Below are 24,257 nucleotides of genomic sequence, written 5' to 3' on the forward strand. Positions count from 1 at the left end.
GTGGACCCGAGTTATCGTATATTGCTGGATGATCAACAGCTTACTAAAAGAAAAGAAACTGTGACTGAAGTGGTTAGGATCAGTGGGCTACAGGATTGACAAGAGGAAGAGCACTTGGGTCTTGCCAGTGCTACTGCTACCATATCTTCAGACTCATCACATGAGGAGTTTAATTTTGTAAAGTTATTGGATGACATGGAGCAGTCAAAGCGTTGCCGAAGGGAAAACGATTCCACTCCCATAGCAAACAGACTGACCAAATTTCAGCAAAATTTTTCACTTGCTGTCAAAGCAGTAGACGAGTTTAACAGTTCAACAAAACTGATTGTGCACAAGGCAATTCCTTTATACCCTGAAATTGTTAAAGATGTTGCCCATGTTGTTACCGCTTTGCCACCAACCCAAGTTACTGTAGAGAGGTTGTTCTCTAGCATTAAAATAATTAGATCAGATTTGAGGTCATCTATGAAGGAGGATCTGATGAAGGCGATACTATTTCTCAGAAAAAATTCATAGACTGCACAGATGTTATTCAGTTCCTTTTTGTACACTTACTGCATAGTGTATTGCATATTTACAATTTATTAAAGTTTTTTGTGTTCTTGTATTTTAGGTTCTATCTAATTAGCTTGATTATTGTATCATAATGATGCTTAAATAAGAGCCATATATAAGAGAGTGGGGTTTCAGAGTCGGAGGTTTGGCTTACCGACTACACAGCCATGGTGAGCCAGACAGAAAGCAAATTCTACCAAAAAGGAATCCAGAAAAGTGGCAGAGGCATTAAGCTGGGAAGTGAGTACAGTTTAGTGGGAAGTTGGGAGACACAGTGGAGCGCAACTACTGCTAGTCCTGATACTGCTGTTAATTGGACAGGGTCACCCTGTACTCATGGTGGACAGCAAGGTGTCAGTCTAGAGTGGAAGAGTTAGAGGAGAAAGTCAGTGGTCCGATTCATCAAGTCTGTATTTGTTCACGAGGGGGCATGCTGGAGTCAGACACTCCTGATTCATGAAGAGGTGTTTTCCTCTTCATGATTAGAAGCATCTGACGAGTGGTGTGCTCCACTATTTTCTATGCCAGAAATCTCATTCCAGTCAGAGACTGTAGTGACATTTTTGGCTTACTGAATGCAACAGCTCATCATGAATTAGATGACATAAGGCGTCACACCCCCAACGTACCTCCTTCCTCCCAGCTCCACCCATTTAGGTGGAGCTGAGGGAAACTGGAGTGAAGATGCCAAAATTCACAAAATTTTGAAGCAACTCTAAGTTGTGACTAAATTTTTCAACTTTTCAAAGATTTTACACCAGAATCCTGGTGTGAAAGTTTTGATGAATTGGGCTCTTATCTAGAACTTGACAGGTAGGAGTCACAAATAGTCTATACAGCAGGGAAGGCAAAAAGTTAATTATATCACGGGTTGTGCACTTTTTTTTGCACGCTTCGCTGACTACTTACTAACATCAGTGTAATGGAAACTAAAGCCATGTTCAACACTGTAATATTTACATCCTGGAAGTCGACCACAGGAACAACCCCATGAGCAAACGACGTAATCCATAGGCTTTATTGTCTTCACTAATTGAATAATGAACAGAAAGAATATAGTATAGGGCGAAAAAGAAGTAAAGGTGGTCATAACACAAAAAGTACAAACCTGCAGCTATTACCACAAACTTTTTTGAATCATTTGTGTAAAACCTTATGGAAACTTGATGCAGCTTTTCCTTCTCATTATTCCTTAATATCAAATAAGACCTGCACACAAGTCTGAATTGATGAAAGTTTCAGAAATAAGAGATAAAAGGCAGACCATCGTGTCTCGAGGCAATAATAAGTGTATAGGTTTTACAATTGCTGTTGTTACCCTGGATTCTATTTGGTGGGTCAGGGAAAGATCGCAAATCATTTCTAAAAAAAAAATGTAATTTATGTGCTGTCAATGGAATTACACAGCAGAAAGAGAAATTAAATAAAATTGAGGCAACAACTTATTATTCTATTACTGTGAACATTATGAAAATTAGAAACATGAAGACTGCAATTTGGAAATTAATATGATCTTCTATTTTTTTTATGCAAATAGCATTATTTACTTGCTGTCATAACTTCAGTGTTGTAGTAATGCTGACATCTGGAAGACACAAATACCAGTCTCCCTTTGTCAGAGAATTAATAAATAGGACTAAAATAAATGAATAATTGCTCTGGGTGAAATAAAGTCAAGATTTCTGGGATTTACTAAGAAAGATTTCACTGATAATTTTTTGTAGTACTCAGTTAATATTGCCCATAAATATAGATATTTATTTTTGGACCCTATCAGTTCCACCATACTATTAATCAATGAGTACAATTGCATTCATCATTCACAGATCACATCACATATGATAGCTACACTTACTTGCCACCATTTCCTTGTGTTTGCCCCAGAAATTCAAAGTTGAAGCCAATGCTTGGAGAGATCTTGTCACTTTCTTTCTGCAGTGCTGAATCCATTGGAGGTTTTGCATCTCTTTTCCCATCTTTTGCTCCTTTCTCAAAGGCAGCAAGCGAGTCCTTATCATGAACCTCTAAAGAGAACTTATGTCTCGGAGAATCGTCTTCAGAGTCTGAATTAGACATGGTATCTTCTATGTGCTCAGCAATATGTCTAGAAGGTTCCTGGTCGAAAAGCAGTCCGCATTTGCTGCCAATACCTGGAGCAGAAAACAAAATTTAAATTAGAGGAAGATTGGACAATGACGCTGCAGCAGTTCTGTTTACCCACTACCCGTGAGTCACCTGTGCAGGAGCAGCAGCTGTCAGGTGTATACATAGGTAAATCAACAGTAGCACGGCCGTTAAAAGCACATTTGTGCAGAATGTTTAGGTTTATAGAGGTTGTTCAGCCATTGATTATCTTTTCCAAAAACTCAAAATTCTCTAAAACTATAAACTAAGTAACACTTACTTTGCCAATGCCATCCACTTCCAAAAAATAAGTTTTCTATGTAAACGCTGTAGCCAATCACTGCCTGCAGTGGTGACCACATTTTTTATGGGGCCGCTTAAGTAGCTTCCAAATGTGTACAGGTATTGTTGGGCACTTATTCAAAAAACTTGAATAAAGAAACTACTCAAACTTGGCAGCCTTTTCGGAACAGTGTCCTCTTTCTTTTATTTGGCCACATTTAAGCACACAAACTGGCAAGTCATGTATTTCTCCATTCCGGTTTTATGTGACACAACATTTCGGGGAACGTGTTCCCTTCCTCATAGATGGACCAAGTTTTTGATAGCTTGATATGGGTCTAGGAAGAAGTATGGATTGTACTAGACGTTGTATGACTGACAGAGAATTCCAATTGAAGACATCTGAAGTCATCTAATATCCATGCACTGTCTTAACAAGAAAAGAATATGTGGCGCCCCCAGGAGTATGGCCGCCACAGTGGCTTTGCCTTCCCCCAGGGAGGGTGAGGTCATGCTTGGAAGCAGTGAAGGGTCTCTCTCGCAGTTAACCTATGCATGCAACACAGTTCCACTCCAGGCCAGCAGGGGGAACTGTGAACCGGGAATAAGGGGAGGAGTGCCCTCTGAGGGCCAAGGGGAAAGAGTGGTCAGTTAATGTGAGGAGGTCCACATGTGCAGACGTGTGGAGAGAAGCTGGAGGTTGAGCTAAGGAAGGAGAGCTCCCTCACAGCGAGAGCGCATGAACTGGAGCCTGGTCTCCATGGTTGTATGGATACTAACGGTCCTGCAACAGATACCAGAGGAGTAGGAGGCTGTAAATGCCCTGCTCTCATCTAAGACTCGGAGGCACAACAGCACGGAGTGAGCCATAGAGGAATACGGCTACAGCTGTCTGCCATACGAGGTAGTTCTAAGAGACAATAAGAGAAGTAGGAGAAACTCCAGTGTAACTCAGTACTTGGAGTACTTCATCCAAATAGGCGCTAGGAAGGAGACTGCACAGCCCTTCTGCTGAGAGAGAATCCTGAGCTGCTTCCAGGCTAGCCTGCTCCATTACCTTCTGCAATCAGGACCCTGGACTGCATTTACCAAGTAAAGGTACAGAAATTGCACCCCGCTCTGTCTTTGTCTGCTTCCTACCCTTCCGGCACTGCTACATCCCCGTGCCAACCACATCTACACTGCCCTGGGACTACAGCTTCACCTGTGGGGAGCTTTTACAGCTTTGCTGCACCATATCATCAGTCCCAGTGGATCTGCATGCAGCATGGGCTTAACATCTCACTTGCCGAACACCACAGGTGGCGTCACAAACTATTCCATTAACTACATTCCACCATTTCCATTCCCCATTACTTGGGCGCCCAGGGCCACGGACCGGGTCACCGCTGCTGTGACACATCCCGCTGACACCGGCCTGGTACCGAGTACACCACAGCCCTGGGAGGGCGACCAAATTAGGCTGTTGTTCTGTCTATGCACCATACTTTACATTACTACTCGCCCCTCTCCAATCCGTCCTGAATTCAGCAACCAGGATCATATTCCTCGCCAACCGTTATACAGAAGCCTCTATTTTATGCCAGTCATTGCACTGATTACCCATCCTCTACAGAGTTCAATATAAACTTATCACTCTCATTCACAAAGCTCTTCATGATTCAGCATCACCCTACATCTCCTCTGCTGTCTCAGTCTACCACCCTATCCGTGCCTCCGTTCAGCTAATGACCTAAGATTAACATCCTCAATGACTCAACCTCCCACTTCCATCTCCAAGACTTCTCACATGCTGCGCCAATTCTTTGGAATGCACTACCTAGGGCACTTTAATTAATCTCCAATACCCACAGTTCTAAGCATGCTGTAAAAACGCATTTCTTTAGACTGGCATTGTCACAATCCATTTTTGGATCTGTGTCAGTTTTGGTCTGTTCACATTTAAACTTTTTTCCTTTCTGGTCATCAGGGGTTAATGTCAGTTTTTCCCCCCCAGTGGCCGCTAGTGTTACTACAACTTTAGTTAGTCTGCTGGGGGTTTTTTCCCCCCGGTGGCCACTGGTGTTACTGCATTGTGGTTAATTATCTATGCAGGTGGATGCCACTCCCACCTCCCTTTATAAGACCACCTGATGCTGCAGCTCGCTGTTGGTAATACAGGTCATTTGGAAGCTAACCGTTCTAAAGAGAGAAGCTATCTTGAGCAGTGGTGTTTGCAGCTGATCTGGTGCAGTGGTTATCCTGCTGGAAGCTGCGTTCGGGTACCTTACTCTGCGGTCCGGTGCATGTCTGCAGAGCAAGCTAAGTGTTATTTGTTTTTCCCTGTCTGTTATTTTCCTTGGTGTCTTATTAGTACAGCGGTGGGACCAGTGTCCGCACTTGCCAGTTCCCTAGTAAGGGATAGGTGCAGGGCAAGTGAGGGACCTAGGTATCCTGGTAGGCGACAGGTTGAGAGAACCTGTATAGGGAACATCAGGAGAGTTCAGGGCTCTTCCTTAGATGAGTGCAGGGGGTGTCCACTTCCCCGTTATGTATTGTAGGGCCCACCATTGTAATTGTTTCCCCGGTGTCCCCTTGTTTTGTCTTGTTGATTGGTGACCGACCGATCGTCGGGTCGCGTCACGCAGGGCCAGTCACTTCGTGACAGACATATTGCCTCAACATATCTATCTAACTATCCCTGTGTTGCCCTTACAGCATTTTCTTCATAGCCAGGACTCTTGCATCATGTTCTCACACCCTTCATGCAATTAATAGCCCTCTGTGTCTGTACTTTTACACCTACTTGTTGGTGACCGGTTCATGCAGCATTACGTGAACACCCAATTTATTATATTGATGGCCGGACCGTACAATGAAAGCAATTGTTACCATCCACCTTTCTTGTCTCCCCTTTTCCTCAAAGATTGTAAGCTTGTGAGCAGGACCTTTGTTCCTCTTGGTATCTGTTGATTTATGTGATTTTTGTTATTCTGTAATGTCTTTTATTGTCTGTACATGTCCCCTCTAAAATGTAAAGTTCTGAGGAATATGTTGGCGCTATAGAAATAAAATTATTCTAAATATTACTACTATAATTGTTGAGACTGGTGGCCAATTTTGATTCAACACATGTATACTCCAAGCCATCAGAGAGGGATTTTTTAATGGCTTTTGTCTCATATGCACTAAAGAATTTATGGTGAGATCCTGAACCGCCACTTAAATGTAGGTATACAATAAAACAACGCTTCTTCAGTGATCCTGCCATTCCTTGTTAGCCGTTCTGATGACATCTCAGAAGTCACATACCGACTATGCTGCTGTCATCACTAAAGATAGTGATTGGCTGCAGCTTTCATATCCTGGTAGTTTGAACAGCTTCACTGCAGGACCGCTAACAAGGACTAGTGGGACCGGAAGAGTGGCACCACTATAGTGGCCGGGGATTTACCAGGTGAGTATATGGTGAGGTCATATAGGGCCATTTTGTTATTTTAGCACATTCTCAGGTTTTTGGCCTTTTCTTTGTTATAGACATCCCTTTAACACCTTTAAAAGCTTCAAGATGGTGGCAGAGGATCCAAATTCAGATGATTTCCCACACTTCTTAGTGTAGTAAAACAAAGACACATCATGTACTCTTCCCCTTTAACCTTCAGCTGACGAGAGGCAGGATATTGCCATGATTCCATTCAGTAAAACTAACATATGAGGTCATGGTCTATGAGAAGTATTTAATCACTTGCCAACATGGAAAACTGACTTCTAGAGAGTAGGATATACAGGAAGAAACAGTAATCCAGTGAATTCATACATGATGCTTTATGACACTATAGCTGAACACAGGAAATGTAGAGTTTTCCCAATGGTACAAACCATGAAACTTTACTAAAGTTATTAAATTAAAGTATTAACCTGAATAGCAACCATTCACACTCACGTTAAAGAATAACCTATTCGAGGAGATTTAGAAATCGAACATACAAAAGAGATGGAAAGATGGGCTACCAATAACAACCAATCAAACCATATTTTATTTTTCTTTAATTGACTTGTGCAGTAAAAGTCTGAATGATTTCTACGACCAATAATACCATTCTTATTTGCAGAAGTTTGCAGATAGGGTTTTAGCAGCTCAAATTGAGATTTAAATGGTTGCTTTTTAACCCACTGAATCACCCTGAATAACCCTAAAAATCTATTTAAAGCAAATCTGACAACAGGATTTTGCTCAGTAAGCTACACACACTGTCAGGACTGCACCGTTATACTGATTAAAAGGATACCTTGGGTGATGAAATCCGTCTTGTGGTTGTTGTTTAATCTTTATTTGTAGTTTTCTGTTAATGAGATTCTCCTGTTCTATAAAAAAAATTAACATTCAACAAAATGGTGACGGCAGCAGCGCCTGTGCTGTAGCATTATACATGCATAATATGCATATATGTAATTATGCTTTAGACCTATACTATTGTGGGGAAAAAATTTTTTGCTGGAGTAAAAAAAAAATTGTGATCCATCAAAATGCACCGGCGGCACCTGCGCAGTAGCATCTGTCCACAATAGACACTACTTCGTAAGCGCAGGCAACATTTTGATGTAGCCAACAAAAATTTTCTCTAGCAAAATGGCGCCGACAGACTAGCCGTGCAGTAGCATCCATCACATTCCAACAGGCGCCCCCGGTGCCATTTTGATGGATCCAATTTTTTTTCCTCCAGCAAAATGGCACTTGCACAGTAGCATCTATCTAGCCATTTTGAAAAAGATAATTTTTTTTAATTCCCCACCATAGTATAGGAATAAAGCATAAATGCGTATATGCATATTAGGCATTGTATCATGCTACAGTGCAGGTGCTGCCGCCATTTTGATGAATGTTCCTTTTTTTTTAACCACACAATATGATACTCATTAAGTAAAATAGTGGCAGGTCAGTGAAGGATCAGTGACCTGTCAAAAGCACATACTGATGAATATGTAATCAGAGCACCACATGAAGACCCCCCAAAGTCCGCCCCAGAGCACGAGAATCTCATTAACTGAAAACTACAAATACAGACTAAACCACAACCACAAGATGGATTTCATCAACTAAGGTATCATTGTAATCAGTATAACTGAGCAAAATCCTGCTGACAGGTTTGCTTTAAGTTCTCCCACGCTGTATGGTAATCAGGTCGGTGTGGTCCAAGGGGCGTGGTTTCAGGCCTCTCCATCTCTCTTCCCATTTGCTACTCACCATCCTCCTTCTTTAATTGACATAGATGATGCCTTGCATCATCCACATTGCCAGTCAAAGTTTCACACCTGTGCACAGAAATCACGTCTCCCGCCTGCGCCATATGCTTTGACCTACTACAAAGATGTTTTTGGTTCTGCCTGCAGTAGGGCAAAGCATACTGCACAGGCGGGAGTTGTGATTTCTGTGCACAGGCATCATCTATGGATTACCATACAGCGCAGGAGAACTAAAAATGCTTTTTTGGGAGTATACAGGTAGAGTCAGTGAGTTATATAAGCATTTATGGAACGCAGGCACTGAATAAGGTGATAGTTTTAGTTGATGTATGCTAAACTGGTCACAGGTTCACTTTAAAATATAAGCCCTACTCCAAAAATAGGCCCTAGTTATAGTCAAGGTCATAGTTTGGAGGGTGTGGGGAGCTGACTGGACATTTCCCCATGGTCCCCACTCTCTTAGGGGCCCCCAGCATTTCTATTCTGAGTTGAAGCCTGCTTAAAGGGAATCTGTCACCCCATTTTAGCCCTATAAGCTGTGGCCACCGCCATCAGGGGCTTATCTACAGCATTCTGTAATTCAGTAGATAAGCCCGTGATGAAACCTGAAAGATAAGAAAAACACGTTAGATTATACTCACCGGGGGCGGAGTCGGGTGCGGTGGGTGTCGCGGTCTGGTCCGGCGCCTCCCATATTCATACCATGATGTCCTCCTCCTTGCTTCTCCCTTGGCTCCTGCGCAGGCGTACTTTATCTGCCCTGTTGAGGGCAGAGTAAAGTACTGCAGTGTGCAGGCGCCAGGAAAGGTCAGAGAGCTCCTGCGCACTGCAGTACTCTACTCTGCCATCAACAGGGCAGATAAAGTACGCCTGCGCAGGAGCCGAGGGAGAAGCAAGGAGGAGGACATCATCGTATGAAGATGGGAGGCACCGGACCGGACTGCAACACCCATCAGACCAAGACTGGACCGAGTATAATCTAACTCATTTTTCTTATCTTTCAGGTTACATCGGGGGGATTATCTACAAGCCCCTGATGGCGGTGCCGGATGCTGATAGGCCAAAAATGGGGTGACAGATCCCCTTTAAGGACCTATGCTGACATAACAGTCATGTGACCATGATTTCACCAAAGGTCCTTTAAATGCAGAAGTTTAAAGGAACTAGGCTGGTAAGTGCCGTAGCTGTAGTATGTGTATATACAGTACATGTGTACGTGCAATGTGTGTGTTTATACATGTGTATGTGCAGAGAGAGTTCATGTGACGATATGACTATATTTAAAATAAGTGTTTTTTTTTTTGTTCAAGAATAAATATGGATTGTTGTTCATGGGAAAAAATAAGACATCCCCTGAAAATAAGCCCCAACCCATCATGTGGAGCAAAAATAACATAAGACCCTGCCTTATTTTTAGGGAAACATGGGTAGTAGAGTTGAATATAACAAACTTTGTAAAATATCTTAGAGAAGTGAAATCGGCTTCTGCCTACACTCCACTCTAAATTTATCATCCACTCAGAAATACAGCTAAAATCTGTCTATAGGAGCGGAGGAGGATGAAGCTTCAGTATGAAAGAGAGATACAAATGTACAAAAATGGTGTTGCTGATCTTTAGTATGTGTTTTATCACGCTCAGTGCTGGATTCATGGCTACACTGCTCAGTATAACAGTCAGGCTTCAACCAACAGAATTTCTGTAGTAAAAATACTGCAGCTAATTTTCTGTGGCCAATATCCACACAATATCCACACTAAATTTTAAGTAAAACTGATGGTGGATATCTGCAGCATAGACTGATAGGCTGTGGATGTCAAATCTCTGCATCTTGTGGATGAGATTTATATTAAAAATGTATCCATGATGCTGGTACCATAATACTCAGCAAATATTTCCCGATTCAAAAATTGCCACAAATATGTCCCAAGTGGATGTACCCTTAGAGATAGGGAAAACTGCAGGATAAAAGTAATATAAAGGCCAGAGATTGTATTATTCTTTATATACAAGCATGTCAGCTTATTCTGAAATATCTCCTGAAATGGTAGAACACAAACAGTGCGAAACGGGAGAAACCAAGCATGAAAATCCAACTCACTCCTCCGCTCCCTAGCATTTGCTTTCAAACTTAGTTTCAATAGTTATGCACACGTTTGAATGAGGGAGGCAGGACATAAAAGAGCAATTTGTATGTCTCGCTCGCTATCCCAGAATTAGATTTTTTTTCTTCTTATCTGCATATTCTGCATATGTACTTTCTCTTTTTGAAGTCTTTGCTGAATATGGATATTCTTCACTATTATAAGCAGAGGCTTTAAGGTAAATTGTCACATCGAGTAACAATATTTACCTGCAGATACCAGCTTAATCTGCAGGTAAATAGCATTTATATAATGTCTTGCTGGCTTGCATTCTCCGTGCAGCCACGTGCTTCCTTCCAGTCATTGGGGAAGAGCAGGGAGCCGTTACAATCACCGTTCACAATGCAGTGCGCAGAGCTGTAATCACTCCCTGACACTTTGATTGACAGTCTGTTCTGTACACACTCTCTACATACACGTTGCACACAGGAACCACAGAGTTCAAGGGAGTGATTACAGTTAGTCCAGTTGTGTTGCTAGTGGTGACTGTTAAATTTCCCCACATCACTCCAATGCCTGCAAAGAGCATAATTTTCTCTCTGTAGCCACTACTCCAGTAAATTAAAGATGCAGTATTGAAATGCCAGAGTACCTGCAAAGTATATTCTGGATGTGATTGGTCCCCTTTAATATGAAATTTTTAGGTTAGAAAAACTCGAGCTCCGAATCATTAAGACTAATGTATTGCACAATTCTCATAATGAAGGGTGCACTGAAGTAAGATAAGTCAAATTTGTGTGCGTGCCTCCTAATGCATGTGGTGAATCTTTCATGTGCTGCTTCAAGTAAAATAAGTGACAATCACTTTTCTTGCCAGGAAAAGTTACAAAAACCTACATGGAGGCTCATGGTACCTCAAATAACTCTTATGTTAGATGAGTCACAAGATGAGATAATATCCTAAAAAAAGTATAATGCCAACAAAAGTTCCCCCTCAAACACAGTATGATGCCCCCATAGTGAATTCCTCTACAGTACCCACCACACGCACAGTACGATGACCCTACTGTACCCCACCGCAACTTCCCTACCTCAACTATGATCCCCACCTCAACTGTGACCCCAAACACAGTATGATCCCCCAACTGTGACCCCTACACAGCCATCAATGCAGCCCCACACCTCACAACACTGTATAATGCCCCCCACTAGTCATCAAAGCAGTATAATGGCCCCCTCATAGTCCTCGACAGAATGTTAGACCCCAAACAAACCTTCACACTGTATAATTTCTTGCATACAGTATAGTGGCCCCAACATAGCTCTCCATAAAGTATAAAGGCTCCAACATGCCCTTCTAAATATTACAATGGCCCCCAAATAGCTGCATAAATATTATAATGGCTTCCACATAGCCCTCAAATAATATAATAACCACAACATAGCACTTCATGTAGCATAATGGACCCCATAATCCTCCATATAGTATAATGCATTACCCATAGTCCTCCATATAGTATAATTCACCACATAGTCCTAACTATAATATAGTGCACTCTCCATAGTCCTGCAAACAGTATGGTGCACTCCGTAGTCCCCTATATTGTATAATGCACCCCATAGTCCTCCATACAGTATAATGCACCCTATAGTCCTCCATATAGTATAATGTACCTCATAGTCATCCATATAGTATAATGCACTCCACAAAGTCCTCCATATAGTATAATGCTCTACTCATAGTCCTCCATACAGTATAATGCACTCCTCATAGTCCTACATTTAGTATAATGCTCTCTCCATAGTCCAGCATACAGTATAATGCACTCCATAGTCCTCTATATAGTATAATGCAGCCCATAGTCCTTCATACAGTATAATGCACCCCATAGTCCTCCATATAGTATAATGTATTTCCCATAGTCCTCCATATAGTATAATGCACACCATAATCATCCATGTAGTATAATGTTCTCCACATAGTCCTCCATATAGTATAATACACTACTCATAGTCCTCCATACAGTATAATGCACCTCATAGTCATCCATATACTATAATGCACTTCCCATAGTCCTCTAAGTAGTATAATTCACTCATTCTCTGCAGCGAGCGTTATGATGCACCGAACATCTCAGGGCAGCAGGTAACATGTAGTGATGTCATTGCGCCCGCTGTGCTGAGACGTTAGGCACTGAGATAAAATTATGGGAGAGGGAGTATCCAGAATGCCAATACACTTGAATGTGCGATGACAGGTGGGGGGAGGGGGGGTGCCGGCACTTGAACAGGCTCTACCTGGCTCAGGTGCCTCATAACGGACGCATGGCCTGTCACCATTAGCGGTACACAGCTGATGCTGTGAGTGCATCTGAGAATTGGATCGCACACACCCATACAAGTCAAAGGTTGCATGTAAAATATCGGACTGTGCTCAGATGTCATCCCAGTGCAGTGTGATTATCGCTAATGCCGGCAGAGGAGATGGAAAAATTACTATCTCAGTCTCCTCCGTACCTGTGCTGCGATTCTCTTATGCAACAGGATCGGGGCAGAGAGCACTGACACTCGCATTAAACTCTGACAGAGTTTGAGCTGAGTGTCATTAGCATAATTGATCCGATTCTCTTACATGAGAGAATATACAGCAGTGTGATCCGGGCATAATAACAGCTATTGTATTGAGAAGGTGGGGTATACAGAATTATAGTAAACTTCAGTTTTACTAAATAGCAGGAGTAAAGTATGAGAAAATCAAATAATTAATAGAATAATCCTTCTAGATTTACAGAATATGGAAGTACCACACCCATTGTAAAATATTCTCCTTTTTTTAAAAAGCTGCAACAAATATTTTCCATGCATCCAGGCTACATGAACATTTTCCTAGAAGGTCATAGCATAGGCCTTTCCGGTGCCATAGAAGCTTGTCGGGCATGTATGGAAAGCATCCAGAAAGGTGCATATCATGGTAAATTCATTGTTTTCTTTCTACAATTCATCTTTCATTAAGATAATTTATACAAGAAGACATTAGGATCCTAAAAATAGTAACATGAATGTTATTCACACAGGATGGGACAGATTTGTCAGAAGGTATGACTATTATCAGGCAGGGCAGGGGTTGAGGGGTTGCTCTTTTCATACATGGCAGGTAATATAAAAGTTCTTATACCAGGCTTAACAGAGATTGAATGAGATATAAGGGTTAGGGCTAGTGATGAGCAAGCGTGCTCGGATAAGGTGTTATCCGAGTATGCTCGTGTCTTAATTAAGTATTTTTGGCATGCTCAAAAAAAATATTAGTGTCACCGCGGCTCTATGTGTCAGTGCTGTTCGACAGCCACAACACATGCAGGGATTGCCTATTTGTTAGGTAATCCCTACATGTGAAGCGGTTGTTCGACAGCTGTGAGACATGCAGCTGCGGCGACTGGAATATAGTATTAGAGCACGCCAAAGACACACTATTAGCACGTGAGCATTGGTCTAAACAACCATGACTACGGCTCATCAGAGCTGAAACGCGTCGGTTGTATTCACTGTAACCATAACCACACTTACCATGTTTTTATGGATGTGATTTACTTCTTCAATAAAACTTGACCTTTTACTTACCTACTTCTACGCTGGATTTTTCCTCTTCATTTGCCTCAGCCGGATCCCAGGCTTTTAAGTGCACTTCTCAGCAGGATTGTGGCTGCATCATTGGTGAGCTGACTCTCCTTTTCCCATTCTCCACTTGTTTCCATTGTGTTGTGAAGGGGCGCAATGAGAGTAGGGTAACCCTTTACCAGTTCCAATACTGTAGTTAGGGTTTAGGGGAAAATGGAGTAGAGGTTCATAAGGATCAGATTCTATCTCTCATTTTTCAGAGGTCAAAATAAAAGCAGCAGCAGCAGCCTACACAACCAATAAAATGGAGTTGTCTGCGGCTCCCTGCACAGCCACTTGGGAACACATCACTTAATAAGGACCTTGGAATGATGGGGATCCATACTTTAGTGATATGCCATCAGTGTGATATTTAGAAAAGCCTTTTAAAATCTCCACATTCAAGAGCCACCTCTTCTGGTATGCAATGAAAATCTTATAGTAATCCAATTGGATAAACTGGACAAATTCCATTGTCCTTCTTATAATAGGAACACTTCTCTCTGTCATATCGTCTTGTGCTCTATACAATAAGTAATGTCTTCTCTTTATCCGTGGCTGTACTCTGCACTTACTTCCCAGTGACTTTGGGCACGTTGGGCAAACTGGTTCAGAGAACTTCCAAACAAACGAGCATAAAGTCCATACTCACTGCCAAAAGTGCCTTAGGCTTCAATGCTCATAGAGGAGAACATGGAGTATTTGAGCATGAAGCCTAAATCTGCCATCCTGGAGACAGAGGGCACAATCTGATGCCAAATACCCTTTCCAAACACAAGTGACTCTGACACATTTCTTCATTTTATTACTGCAGGGCTCTTATATTCGATATGTGAGTTTTGGTAAGCTGCATTTTTATCTGGATTTCGACAGTTTGTACACAGATTGCGCTGAAGACCATTGCAGTAGTTTTAATAGAGCAAAAATCATCTACAGAAATACATTACACCCAGACAAGTTTTATGTTTCATTTGTCAAATTTTCTGTTTTTTTTTTATTTTTTTAATTTTTTTTTTAAATTTTAATAACCACATTTTCAGCAAGGAACTATGCAGTAATAGCTGTACACAGTGAGGGGAATGAACTATTATCTTTGGTTTACACAGAACACATGGAAACTGGTTTCAGTGGAAAAAACTGTAACCACTGGCAAAAATCCAAAAGAGTATTCTGGATTCTTTGCTATTTTTAAGGCTTGGCTGAAATGAATAAACAAAAGTGTCAGCAGAGGGCTTTTTCCTTATAAGAAGCTATAAAAAGTCTGGATCTTTTATTCATAGTACATTAATGGGTATCCTTATGAGTTAAAGGGGTTTTCCACTACTTGGAAATTGATCACTTTTCCGCTGGAAAGATCATTAATATGAGATGGGTGAGGGTTTGACATCTGACAGTACTGGCAATGGCCGGATAGAAATGGAGCAGTACAGCACTATTTGGTCATACTGGTTATTGGCCGCTTCCGTGCATTGCAGATCAGCTCCTATTATAGCAGACTCCCCTATAATAGCAAAAAGACGACTCTGTAACTAGTACCTAGTAGATGGCGTTTGTCCTCTCAGGTCTAAGGTGCATCTCTCAGGAGTTATTAACTCCTCTTATATCTGGATACAGTGGTAACTAATGGGTAAAGGAAAAAAAACACAGTCTCTATCTCACTCTCCAAGAGCCACAGTTCATCACCCTGGCTAGGACCACATTTCGCTGCTCTTTTGTCTCCATCCACTAAGAAAAGTGTCATTTCTACATGGGCTCTAAGTCTTGGCCTTCCCAGCCTGGCAGTCTCAGATCACACTCTCAATCAGGCAGATCCGCCTACATCACAACTTCTCACTATTCTTAAATGTCTTTTAGCACCAAACCCAGTCCTAACTATGCCATTGTTCACCTCTCTCTCCCCTAGAACGTTACGGATCATGCCTCTCCACCAACATGTTCTAAGACAGTGTTCCCCAACTCCAGTCCTCAAGAGCCACCAACAGGTCATGTTTTCAGGATTTCCTTAGTATGGCCCAGGTGATAATTTCAGTACTTGCATAGGCAATAATTCCATCACCTGGGCAATACTAATGAAATCCTGAAAACACGACCTGTTGGTGGCTCTTGAGGACCGGAGTTGGGGAACACTGTTCTAAGACATCATAGCAAGGTTACTAAGATCCTTAAAAAGGGTGGACAGGACTATAATTCCTTACATCATCTGGACAGCCACAAATAGGAGATTTTTTTCAGCTCCCATGTCATCAGGATATAACTACCCCCAAAAAACACCAAGTGCTATAACACAATTATAACATCCGTAGGTCACAAAGCGGTCAGCATGACATAAAAAAATGTTGCACAAATTCACAATATATGAACTAAGGAAAAATAACAAGAAACAAAAAAAATAAGAATAAACAGGCAACTCCGCACGCGATCTCTTACATCTATTCATTTAAATTTGCCCCATGCAATACTGCGTTTCCCCAGCAGTAGTCACTAGAAAAGTGTGCAGCTGTAGCAGCCTGCTCCAATGATCATGGCAGATTGCCAGAGATTTTATGGGATTGAGTCATTTAGGTTTCAAGTGAAACCAGACATCATAGGCTAGAATGGAACGTCCCCCAAAGGCGTAACCAGCTCCTCGGTCATCTCCGCCCTTCCCTTGTGGTTCTTATCTCAGCAAATGAGAGCACCAGATTCTTTCAATTGGTGGTGATTAGCAGTTTGTATGTTTCTTCAACAAATCTTTATGGTTTAACCTACAGAATATGAGAATATGCAGAGCCAGAACCCAATCCAGTCTGAGGAGTAAATGGTAAAAAGACAAAACCATAGTGGTACAGTCATAGGTCCCAATGTGCAGACTTTAGGATGTACTGTATGTTAAGGGTCTGAGAAAAGGGTTACTAAGGGTGTGGGTGCCATTTGGAAAGATAATCAGTATAATTTCATACGCAAAGTACATGTATGATAGGAGCATACTACATACAGAGCGACACCTCGACATGAGCAAGTATGAGCGTATTGCTTACATGGTGATAGGATTCTAGATATGTATAAATAAATATATATATACATACATACATATTGACTTGGAGAAGGATAAACAAAACAAATGTATATATGGTGAAGAAGTTAAATCCTGAGGCGACATTACATTTTTCATGTAAAAAATTACCAGTAACTGACCTTATGAGATGGAATTTTTTCCAGTCTATCAGATTTTGGCAAGCCCTCACAAGTCTCACAGTAATAAAGGCATCTACCACCCTCACATACCTCACTGACTTTAAAGAATCTGTGTGTATAAGACAAAAAAAGGACATTTCTGCACTAAGAAATTCACATACAAAGCCTTTATTCCGTACAAAGACAGAGACATCTAAGTACGCAGTAAATCAATGTATGAGATATTCTTCTATGTCTGATGTCTCACACTGGGCTCCTCATTGCTCACAATTATCAGATCAGTTCCTGTGGGAACCATCAGTAGTTGATTGTTTCCCATGCAAAATATCCAAGCCCCTAACATCTCCCCCATTGCTTCTCTGCAAATATCTAGCTGATCGTACTATAGGCGCAGACAACATTCCTATGTGTAAACTTGGAGCTAGTATGACCAATGCCCAAGACACACCCTGGCTCATATCCTAGAAGAGCTGGTGTCTTACATGTGGAACCTATTATACTTTCCTCTAGAATAAAGCACTGGTACAATGTAGTCATAATGCGCAGAGGAGTGTCTAAAGAACAAGGTAACAAAACTGATTTAATGTAGAGTAATTGCACAAACTCATTGAAGGTGAATATATGGGAATCCTTTTCTTGATACTTTCCTCTTTCCTTTAGCCATGATACAGATTAGACATTACCTACTAAGCTTTTCCATGTATTTCTAAGACAGATCCCTAGCTAGCACCAATATTTGGGAGAGAAGACAAACCCAGACACAGATTCCAAGAAGCCCTTTAAACCCCCCATCATAGCTTTTCTCTTCCTTTTACCCAAATTATAACTCATCACTGTATAGAAATTCATAATTTTATGATTCCAAACATCTCAAATTTTTCCTAAAATCTCTAAATAGGAAGCCATTTTTTTCTAGCCCTCTCTCTGTCCACTCCCCAGCTCTCTGGTAAACTACATCAGCTTGCTTTAATCTTAGATTTCAAGCTAAAACTGATGAGAACAGGTAGGACAATCATTACTAAAGGAATAATGCATGATCCACTTACTGTGACAGCAGGGCAGAGCCTTCAATCCTGGTAAGAAGAAGCCACCAAAACAGGCAGAAAGTGTCTACCCTGATAAGTCCTATGTGCAATGAAAGTCACAGATGAAGATCCAATGCAGAGTAATAGAAGTCTAGCTCACTCCTGTGCCTAAAATCCCATCTACAAGCCTTTGCATGCCATTGGATGGACTGTCTGTCTTTATAAGTCACGTTGTATAAGGTTAACCCTGTGTGCTGAGAAGAGAGGAGGTGGATAGATGGAGGAATATGAACTTTTAGCAGCATTTTCTAAGTATTTATACTTTTTAGCTCCTATATGACTATTATGTAGGCTCTTTAAATGAACTTTATAGTCTAGCAATTCTTCTCTGGCACCAAGCACAACACCCAGTCCCTTCTGTAAAACCCCTCTTACCCCTCCCATGTTACATCTGAGTGCCCCCTTTTCTTCTAGCACACACAATCCCTCCCTTTCTTCTCTCTCTGTTCCTCCATTGTACTCTATTCACTCAGTACTTTGCAGCCCCTATGAGTTATTATGTTTCTTCTTGAGTTTGTTTTTTTCACACTTGTATCTGTAGTACACAGCAACCTTGACATAAGTTTCTGCTACTTTTTGTAGCAGCAATATATAAAGGAAAGAGTTGACAAAAAGGAACCCATCTGCTGGTATAGATATATTTCCTGGGGTTTGCAGAACCACCCATGCTGTGCTGGGCTCGGAGATAAGAGCACACCCAACCTACAGTAACCACAGAACTAGCAAAAATGAGGAACTAGATCTATAGAGACTGCAGATGACACCATGTACAGCGCCGTCACACTGTCCTGACATCCTATTTCATGACCATGCGTTATGGTAACCCTAAAAAACACATTAGACCTCTTTAGATCTTGAGAACATAAGAATTTCAACACATCATGACAACTGAGTAACCGTGACTTGTTGACCTCTAATTCCTAAACTGTCCAAATTTGATTTTTCAGGGTAGAAAAAAAAATGGAGGAATGTAATCCAGCACCAGAACTAATAAAAAATTCTAAAGTAAATTGAAAAAATACATGAAAAAATAAGGGTTAAATAGCCAAGAAGGAGCTCAGGACCTGTAGCACTAACGCGTTTCGGACCTTGTCCTTACTCTACACAACTATTCAGTATCAAATAACAGACCAGGAAAAAGTAATGATAAAGAAAGATGCTTTATTGTGAGTCATCACAGGGAGACATTCTAAAATTCTTTGTGTCTTCTACTTACATAGGGAACATCTACTTGTGTGGAGTTCATTCCATCATCTTCGTCCTCCAACCCAATGTTCCCTCTCCAGTGCTGAAATGGGAGCAGTAGCAGTGTCTTATTGCTTCACTTTGCAGCCTTGCTCCAAGTCACACACTGAGATCTAACCATAATTAAAATAGTCACATCCTTCCTGGGGGGGGAAAAAACAAATAAAAAGTTCTGCTTTTCTCACTAATCCTTCACATCGGTGGCAGAAGATCTGCAAGCGCAAAAATGCAAAATGCTGGTCAATCCTTCATCTGATGGCGGGTCTGCGCTGTGTTTTGCTGGTTTACAGACTGAGCAGTAAATAAATGCAGGAAGTTCAGCATTGAATTGATGCACAAATGAGCACCCAGCAAAAATAGGAGAACTGACTCCAGGAAAGGAGGGGGCTGAAGCTCATCTTCATCACTGAAGCCTTAGTGTTGTAAGTTTCCATCATGCTCCTGTGCACATTGTGTCTAGACTCATCCTCACTTTATACGTAGGTTATTCATTGAGCTTGCACCTGACATGTTTGTCAATGTAGAGTAATTCTAAAATTGACTTTAATAATAGCAAATTACAGTGTAAGGAGGAAATGATGAAAGGGTTAATGTGCTAGATGTCACCCCCTGTAGGATTCGCTTAATAGCCATGGCACGTGGACAGGATCTAGGGTGAGTAAGGACTTACATTAATACTGGTGTTTGTGTGAATACTCACATAGGGGGATACGTATTAATAGTGAATATTGGGTGCATTTACCAGTTGTTAAAGGGAACCTGTCATGTCATCTTTAGAAACTAAACTGTCCATAGAGTGTTAATGATGCAATGTGTATTTTCAATTCAAAAGGCGCCGTAATCATCTCCAAAAATCACTTTCTATAGGTATATAGTACCTTCTCATTCAGTCCTAGGGGTGGCACTTCATTTTATTTCAGTCACAGGCTCGTCATATTGTCAGCACTCTGATGTTCGGGGGTGCGCCAACGTCACGGGAAGAAGCTCTAAAATCCCGAGTTGAGCGGCTCCCCGTGCATGTACAGTGATGAGCGTGGTTACAGTGCCCGTGATGAGCAAGGTCTCCGGGAGATGTGTATACAGTCAATGAAACTGGGCGCATACAACCAGATTCAGTGCGCATGCGCGGGAAGCTGCTCGACACTGCACAAGTGCGAGCCTAGACGTTTTACCTAAACCTCTTCTGGTGCCTACATCAGGGAGTGAGTAGAAACCTTATAACTTACAAATAGAGATGAGCGAATAGCTTAGGATAACTCCTTATCCAAATAGCTATAGCGCTTACCGAATAGCTGCATCGGGGACCCGGATACCTGGAACGCTAAAAATAATCAGCTGTTCGGTTCCGCATCTGCATGTGACCCGGCTGTGAGACAGTCAGGCTCTCCATGCACGTGTTGTGACAATCACTCATCGGGAGCGCTCCAGATATCCAGGTTTTCCGATGCAGCTATTCGGTAAGCGCTACAGCTATTCGGATAAGGAATTATCCGAAAATATTCGCTCATCCCTACTAACAATCAAAAAGCCACCAGCTTGTTCATTGCATGCCCTGAAGACTTGGTGCTGTCCTTAAAAATCATTTAGGTCATTCAACATACTGGATATACAGTAGTAGATTTTGATGTCAGGCGTATTCATTTTTTGCATCAACTAATTTGAATAAAACTGAAGATGTTTGTAATGAATATTGAAGGGTTTTTTAAAGTATAATGTTTTATTCACCCATGTTATGGGTCAAAAAAATATTCAATGAAAATCAGTCAGCAACATTTTGGAAACTGTTCTTGTACTCAGTGAGATATTAAATAAAATCTTACTTACAAAAAGGGTGTACTCATTTAAGGTTAGCATTGTTTTTATATATATATATATATATATATATATACATACAGTGATATGTAAACGTATAGGGTTACTTCTTGCTCACTATGATCGTTAAAAGGCCTGGTGATGCAAATTTCCCAGCTTTATAAAAACCCAGCCTCCTCTAACCTTGTGCCAAGAAACACCAGCCATGGGTTCTACTAAGCAGCTGCCTAGTACCCTGATAATGAAAATGGTGGAGGACCACAAAGCAGGAGAAGGTTATAAGAAGCTAGCAAAGCATTTTCAATTTTTGCCTTTTCTGAGTTAGAAATATAATAAGAAATGGCAGTTAACAGGAACAGTGGAGGTCAAGATAAGGTCTGGAAGACCAAGGAAAATTTCAGTGCAAGCTGCTCGTATGATTGCTAGAGAGGCAAATCAGAACATCAAACACCTAAACCTCAAAATAGCAGTGCATGCAAGACGACCCAGGAATCTCATAGAACTGGAAGAATTTTCCAAAGATGAATCGATGAAAATCCCTTAAACAAATATTGAAAGACTTGTCTGGCTACAAAAAGCATTTACAAGCTGTGATACTTTCAAAAGTGGTGCAGCTAGGTGCTAATCCTTCAGGGTGCCCAAATTTTTGCATTGGCTCACTCATTTTCCTTTTTGTAATTTTTGAAATGTAAAAGATAAATACAGTGAAGGAAATAATTATTTGATCCCTTGCTGATTTTGTAAGTTTGCCCACTGACAAAGATATGAGCAGTCTATAATTTTAAGGGTAGGTTAATTTTAATATTGATAGAATATCAAAACAAAAATACAGAAAATCACATTGTATAAATTATATAAATGTATTTGCATTTTACAGTGAGAAATAAGTATTTGATCCCCTACCACCAATAAGAGTTCTGACTCCAACAGACCAGATTGACGCTCCTAATCAACTCGTTACCTGCATTAAAAACAGCTGTCTTACATAGTCACCTTTATAAAAGACTCCTGTCCACAGACTCAATTAATCAGTCAGACTCTAACCTCTACAACATGGGCAGGACCAAAGAGCTTTCTAAGGATGGCAGAGACAAGATCATAGCCCTGCACAAAGCTGGTATGGGCTACAAAACCATAAGTAAGGCGCTGGGGGGAGAAGAGACAACTGTTGGTGCAATAGTAAGAAAATGGAAGAATTACAAAATGACTCTCAATCGACATCAATCTGTGGTGCCATGCAAAATCTCACCTCGTGGAGTATCCTTGATCATGAGGAAGGTGAGAGATCAGCCTAAAACTACACGGGGGGAATGATCTCAAGGCAGCTGGGACCACAGTCACCAAGAAAACCATTGGTACTGCAGTACCCGCAAGGTCTCCCTGTTCAAGAAGGCACATGTGCAGGTCCATCCGAAGTCTGCCAATGAACACGTGGATGATTCTGTGAGTGTTCGGGAGAAGGTGCCGTGGTCAGATGAGACAAAAATTGAGGTCTTTGGCATTAACTCAACTCGCTGTGTTTGGAGGAAGTGAAATACTGCCTATAAACCAAAGAACACCATCCCCACTGTCAGGCATGATGGTGGAAGCATTATGTTTTGGGGTTGTTTCTCTGCTAAGGGCACAGGACTACTTCACCGCATCAATTGGAGAATAGATGGAGCCATGTACCACAAAATACTGAGTGACAACTTCCTTCCCTCCGCCAGGACATTAAAAATGGGTCGTGGCTGGGTCTTTCAGCAAGACAATGACCCAAAACATACAGCCAAGGCAACAAAGGAGTGGCTCAAAAAGAAGCACATTAAGGTCATGGAGTGGCCTAGCTAGTTTGCAGACCTTAATCCCATAGAAAACTTATGGAGGGAGTGGAAGCTACAAGTGGCCAAGCGACAACTGCAAAATCTTAATGATTTAGAGATGATCTGCAAAGAGGAGTGGAGCAAAATTCTTCCTGACATGTGCACAAACCTCATCACCAGCTACAAAAACGTCTGACTGCTTTCCTTGCCAACAAGGGTTTTGCCACCAAGTATTAAGTCTTGTTTGCCAGAGGGATCAAATACTTTTTTCTCACTGCAAAATGCAAATAAATGTATGTAATTTATATAATGTGATTTTCTGAATTTTATTTCTCATATTCTATATCTCAATGTTAAAATGAACCTACCCTTAAAATTATAGACTGTTCATGTCTTTGTCAGTGGGAAAACTTACAAAATGAGTCAGGGATCAAATACTTACTTCCTTCACTGTATATATTTATTTTTTTTTTTTATCTAAAATACAAAGGAAATGTGTCATCCTTAACTTTAGGGATTTAAGAGATCAATACATCTTCAATTTGCTTAACTGTTCTCATTAATTTTGAACAGGGGTGCCCATACTTGTACATGCCGCTGTAAAGTGCCCAATTTATCTAATTGGTTGCATCTCCCTTGCACCAGCACATGACAGGCATACATGTACACTTGCCATTAATGAATTTGGCTCAATTACTTACACCTGTTAACTATGACCCCTTTTTCTATAAACTTTTTTCAACTATCTCGGCAGGTATAAAATCCCTCTAGAACACATGAAAACAAGCCTTGTCCACCATTTTTAGTAATTATTGTACAATGGTAAATGCAGGTACACATTTTAATATAATTTGTGTATCCATTCATCCCTGTTTTTAAGATCTCTGCTGATATTCAATAGGAGCACTATATATTTACTTTCGGAGGGTAAAAACTATTTTGATTGGGTGATAATGTGCATAAACATGAGATGGTACAGAGTGCTGTCACTAAAGGGGTCTCAGCTGGACAATATAGACAAGGCACCTGGACTGTGAATAAGACGCTTGGTACCCAAACATGAAAAGAAAAGATGCACCTAGATTATTACAGGGAATCTGTCACCAGATTTTTGCCCCTAATCTGAGATCAGCATAATGTATACAGTCATGGCCAAAAGTTTAGAGAATGACACAAATATTATATTTTCACATAATCTGCTGGCCTCTAGTTTTTATG

General features: G+C 41.1%; 1 protein-coding gene across 3 annotated transcripts in view; it reads right to left on the bottom strand.

Moving 5' to 3' along the window:
• Nucleotides 1-24,257, bottom strand: part of LOC141079413 (transient receptor potential cation channel subfamily V member 1-like) — a 182,384-nt gene that overhangs the window by 118,335 nt on the left and 39,792 nt on the right. The window contains exons 1-2 of one of the 3 annotated variants that reach the window (XM_073565332.1): nt 19,397-19,727; nt 2,411-2,705 (exon numbers count right to left, since the gene is read on the bottom strand). In XM_073565332.1, the coding sequence (XP_073421433.1) occupies nt 2,411-2,631 (221 nt within the window). In that variant the 5' untranslated portion in view covers nt 2,632-2,705; nt 19,397-19,727. Of the gene's footprint in view, nt 1-2,410; nt 2,706-18,141; nt 18,316-19,396; nt 19,728-24,257 lie in introns of those variants that run through there. The other 2 variants (XM_073565324.1, XM_073565334.1) reach the window with 2 other exon arrangements.

This window comes from Dendrobates tinctorius, unplaced genomic scaffold (genome assembly GCF_039654945.1).
Source record: "Dendrobates tinctorius isolate UK_male_01 unplaced genomic scaffold, ASM3965494v1 ptg000016l, whole genome shotgun sequence".
In the NCBI taxonomy this organism is placed as follows: Eukaryota; Metazoa; Chordata; class Amphibia; order Anura; family Dendrobatidae; genus Dendrobates; species Dendrobates tinctorius.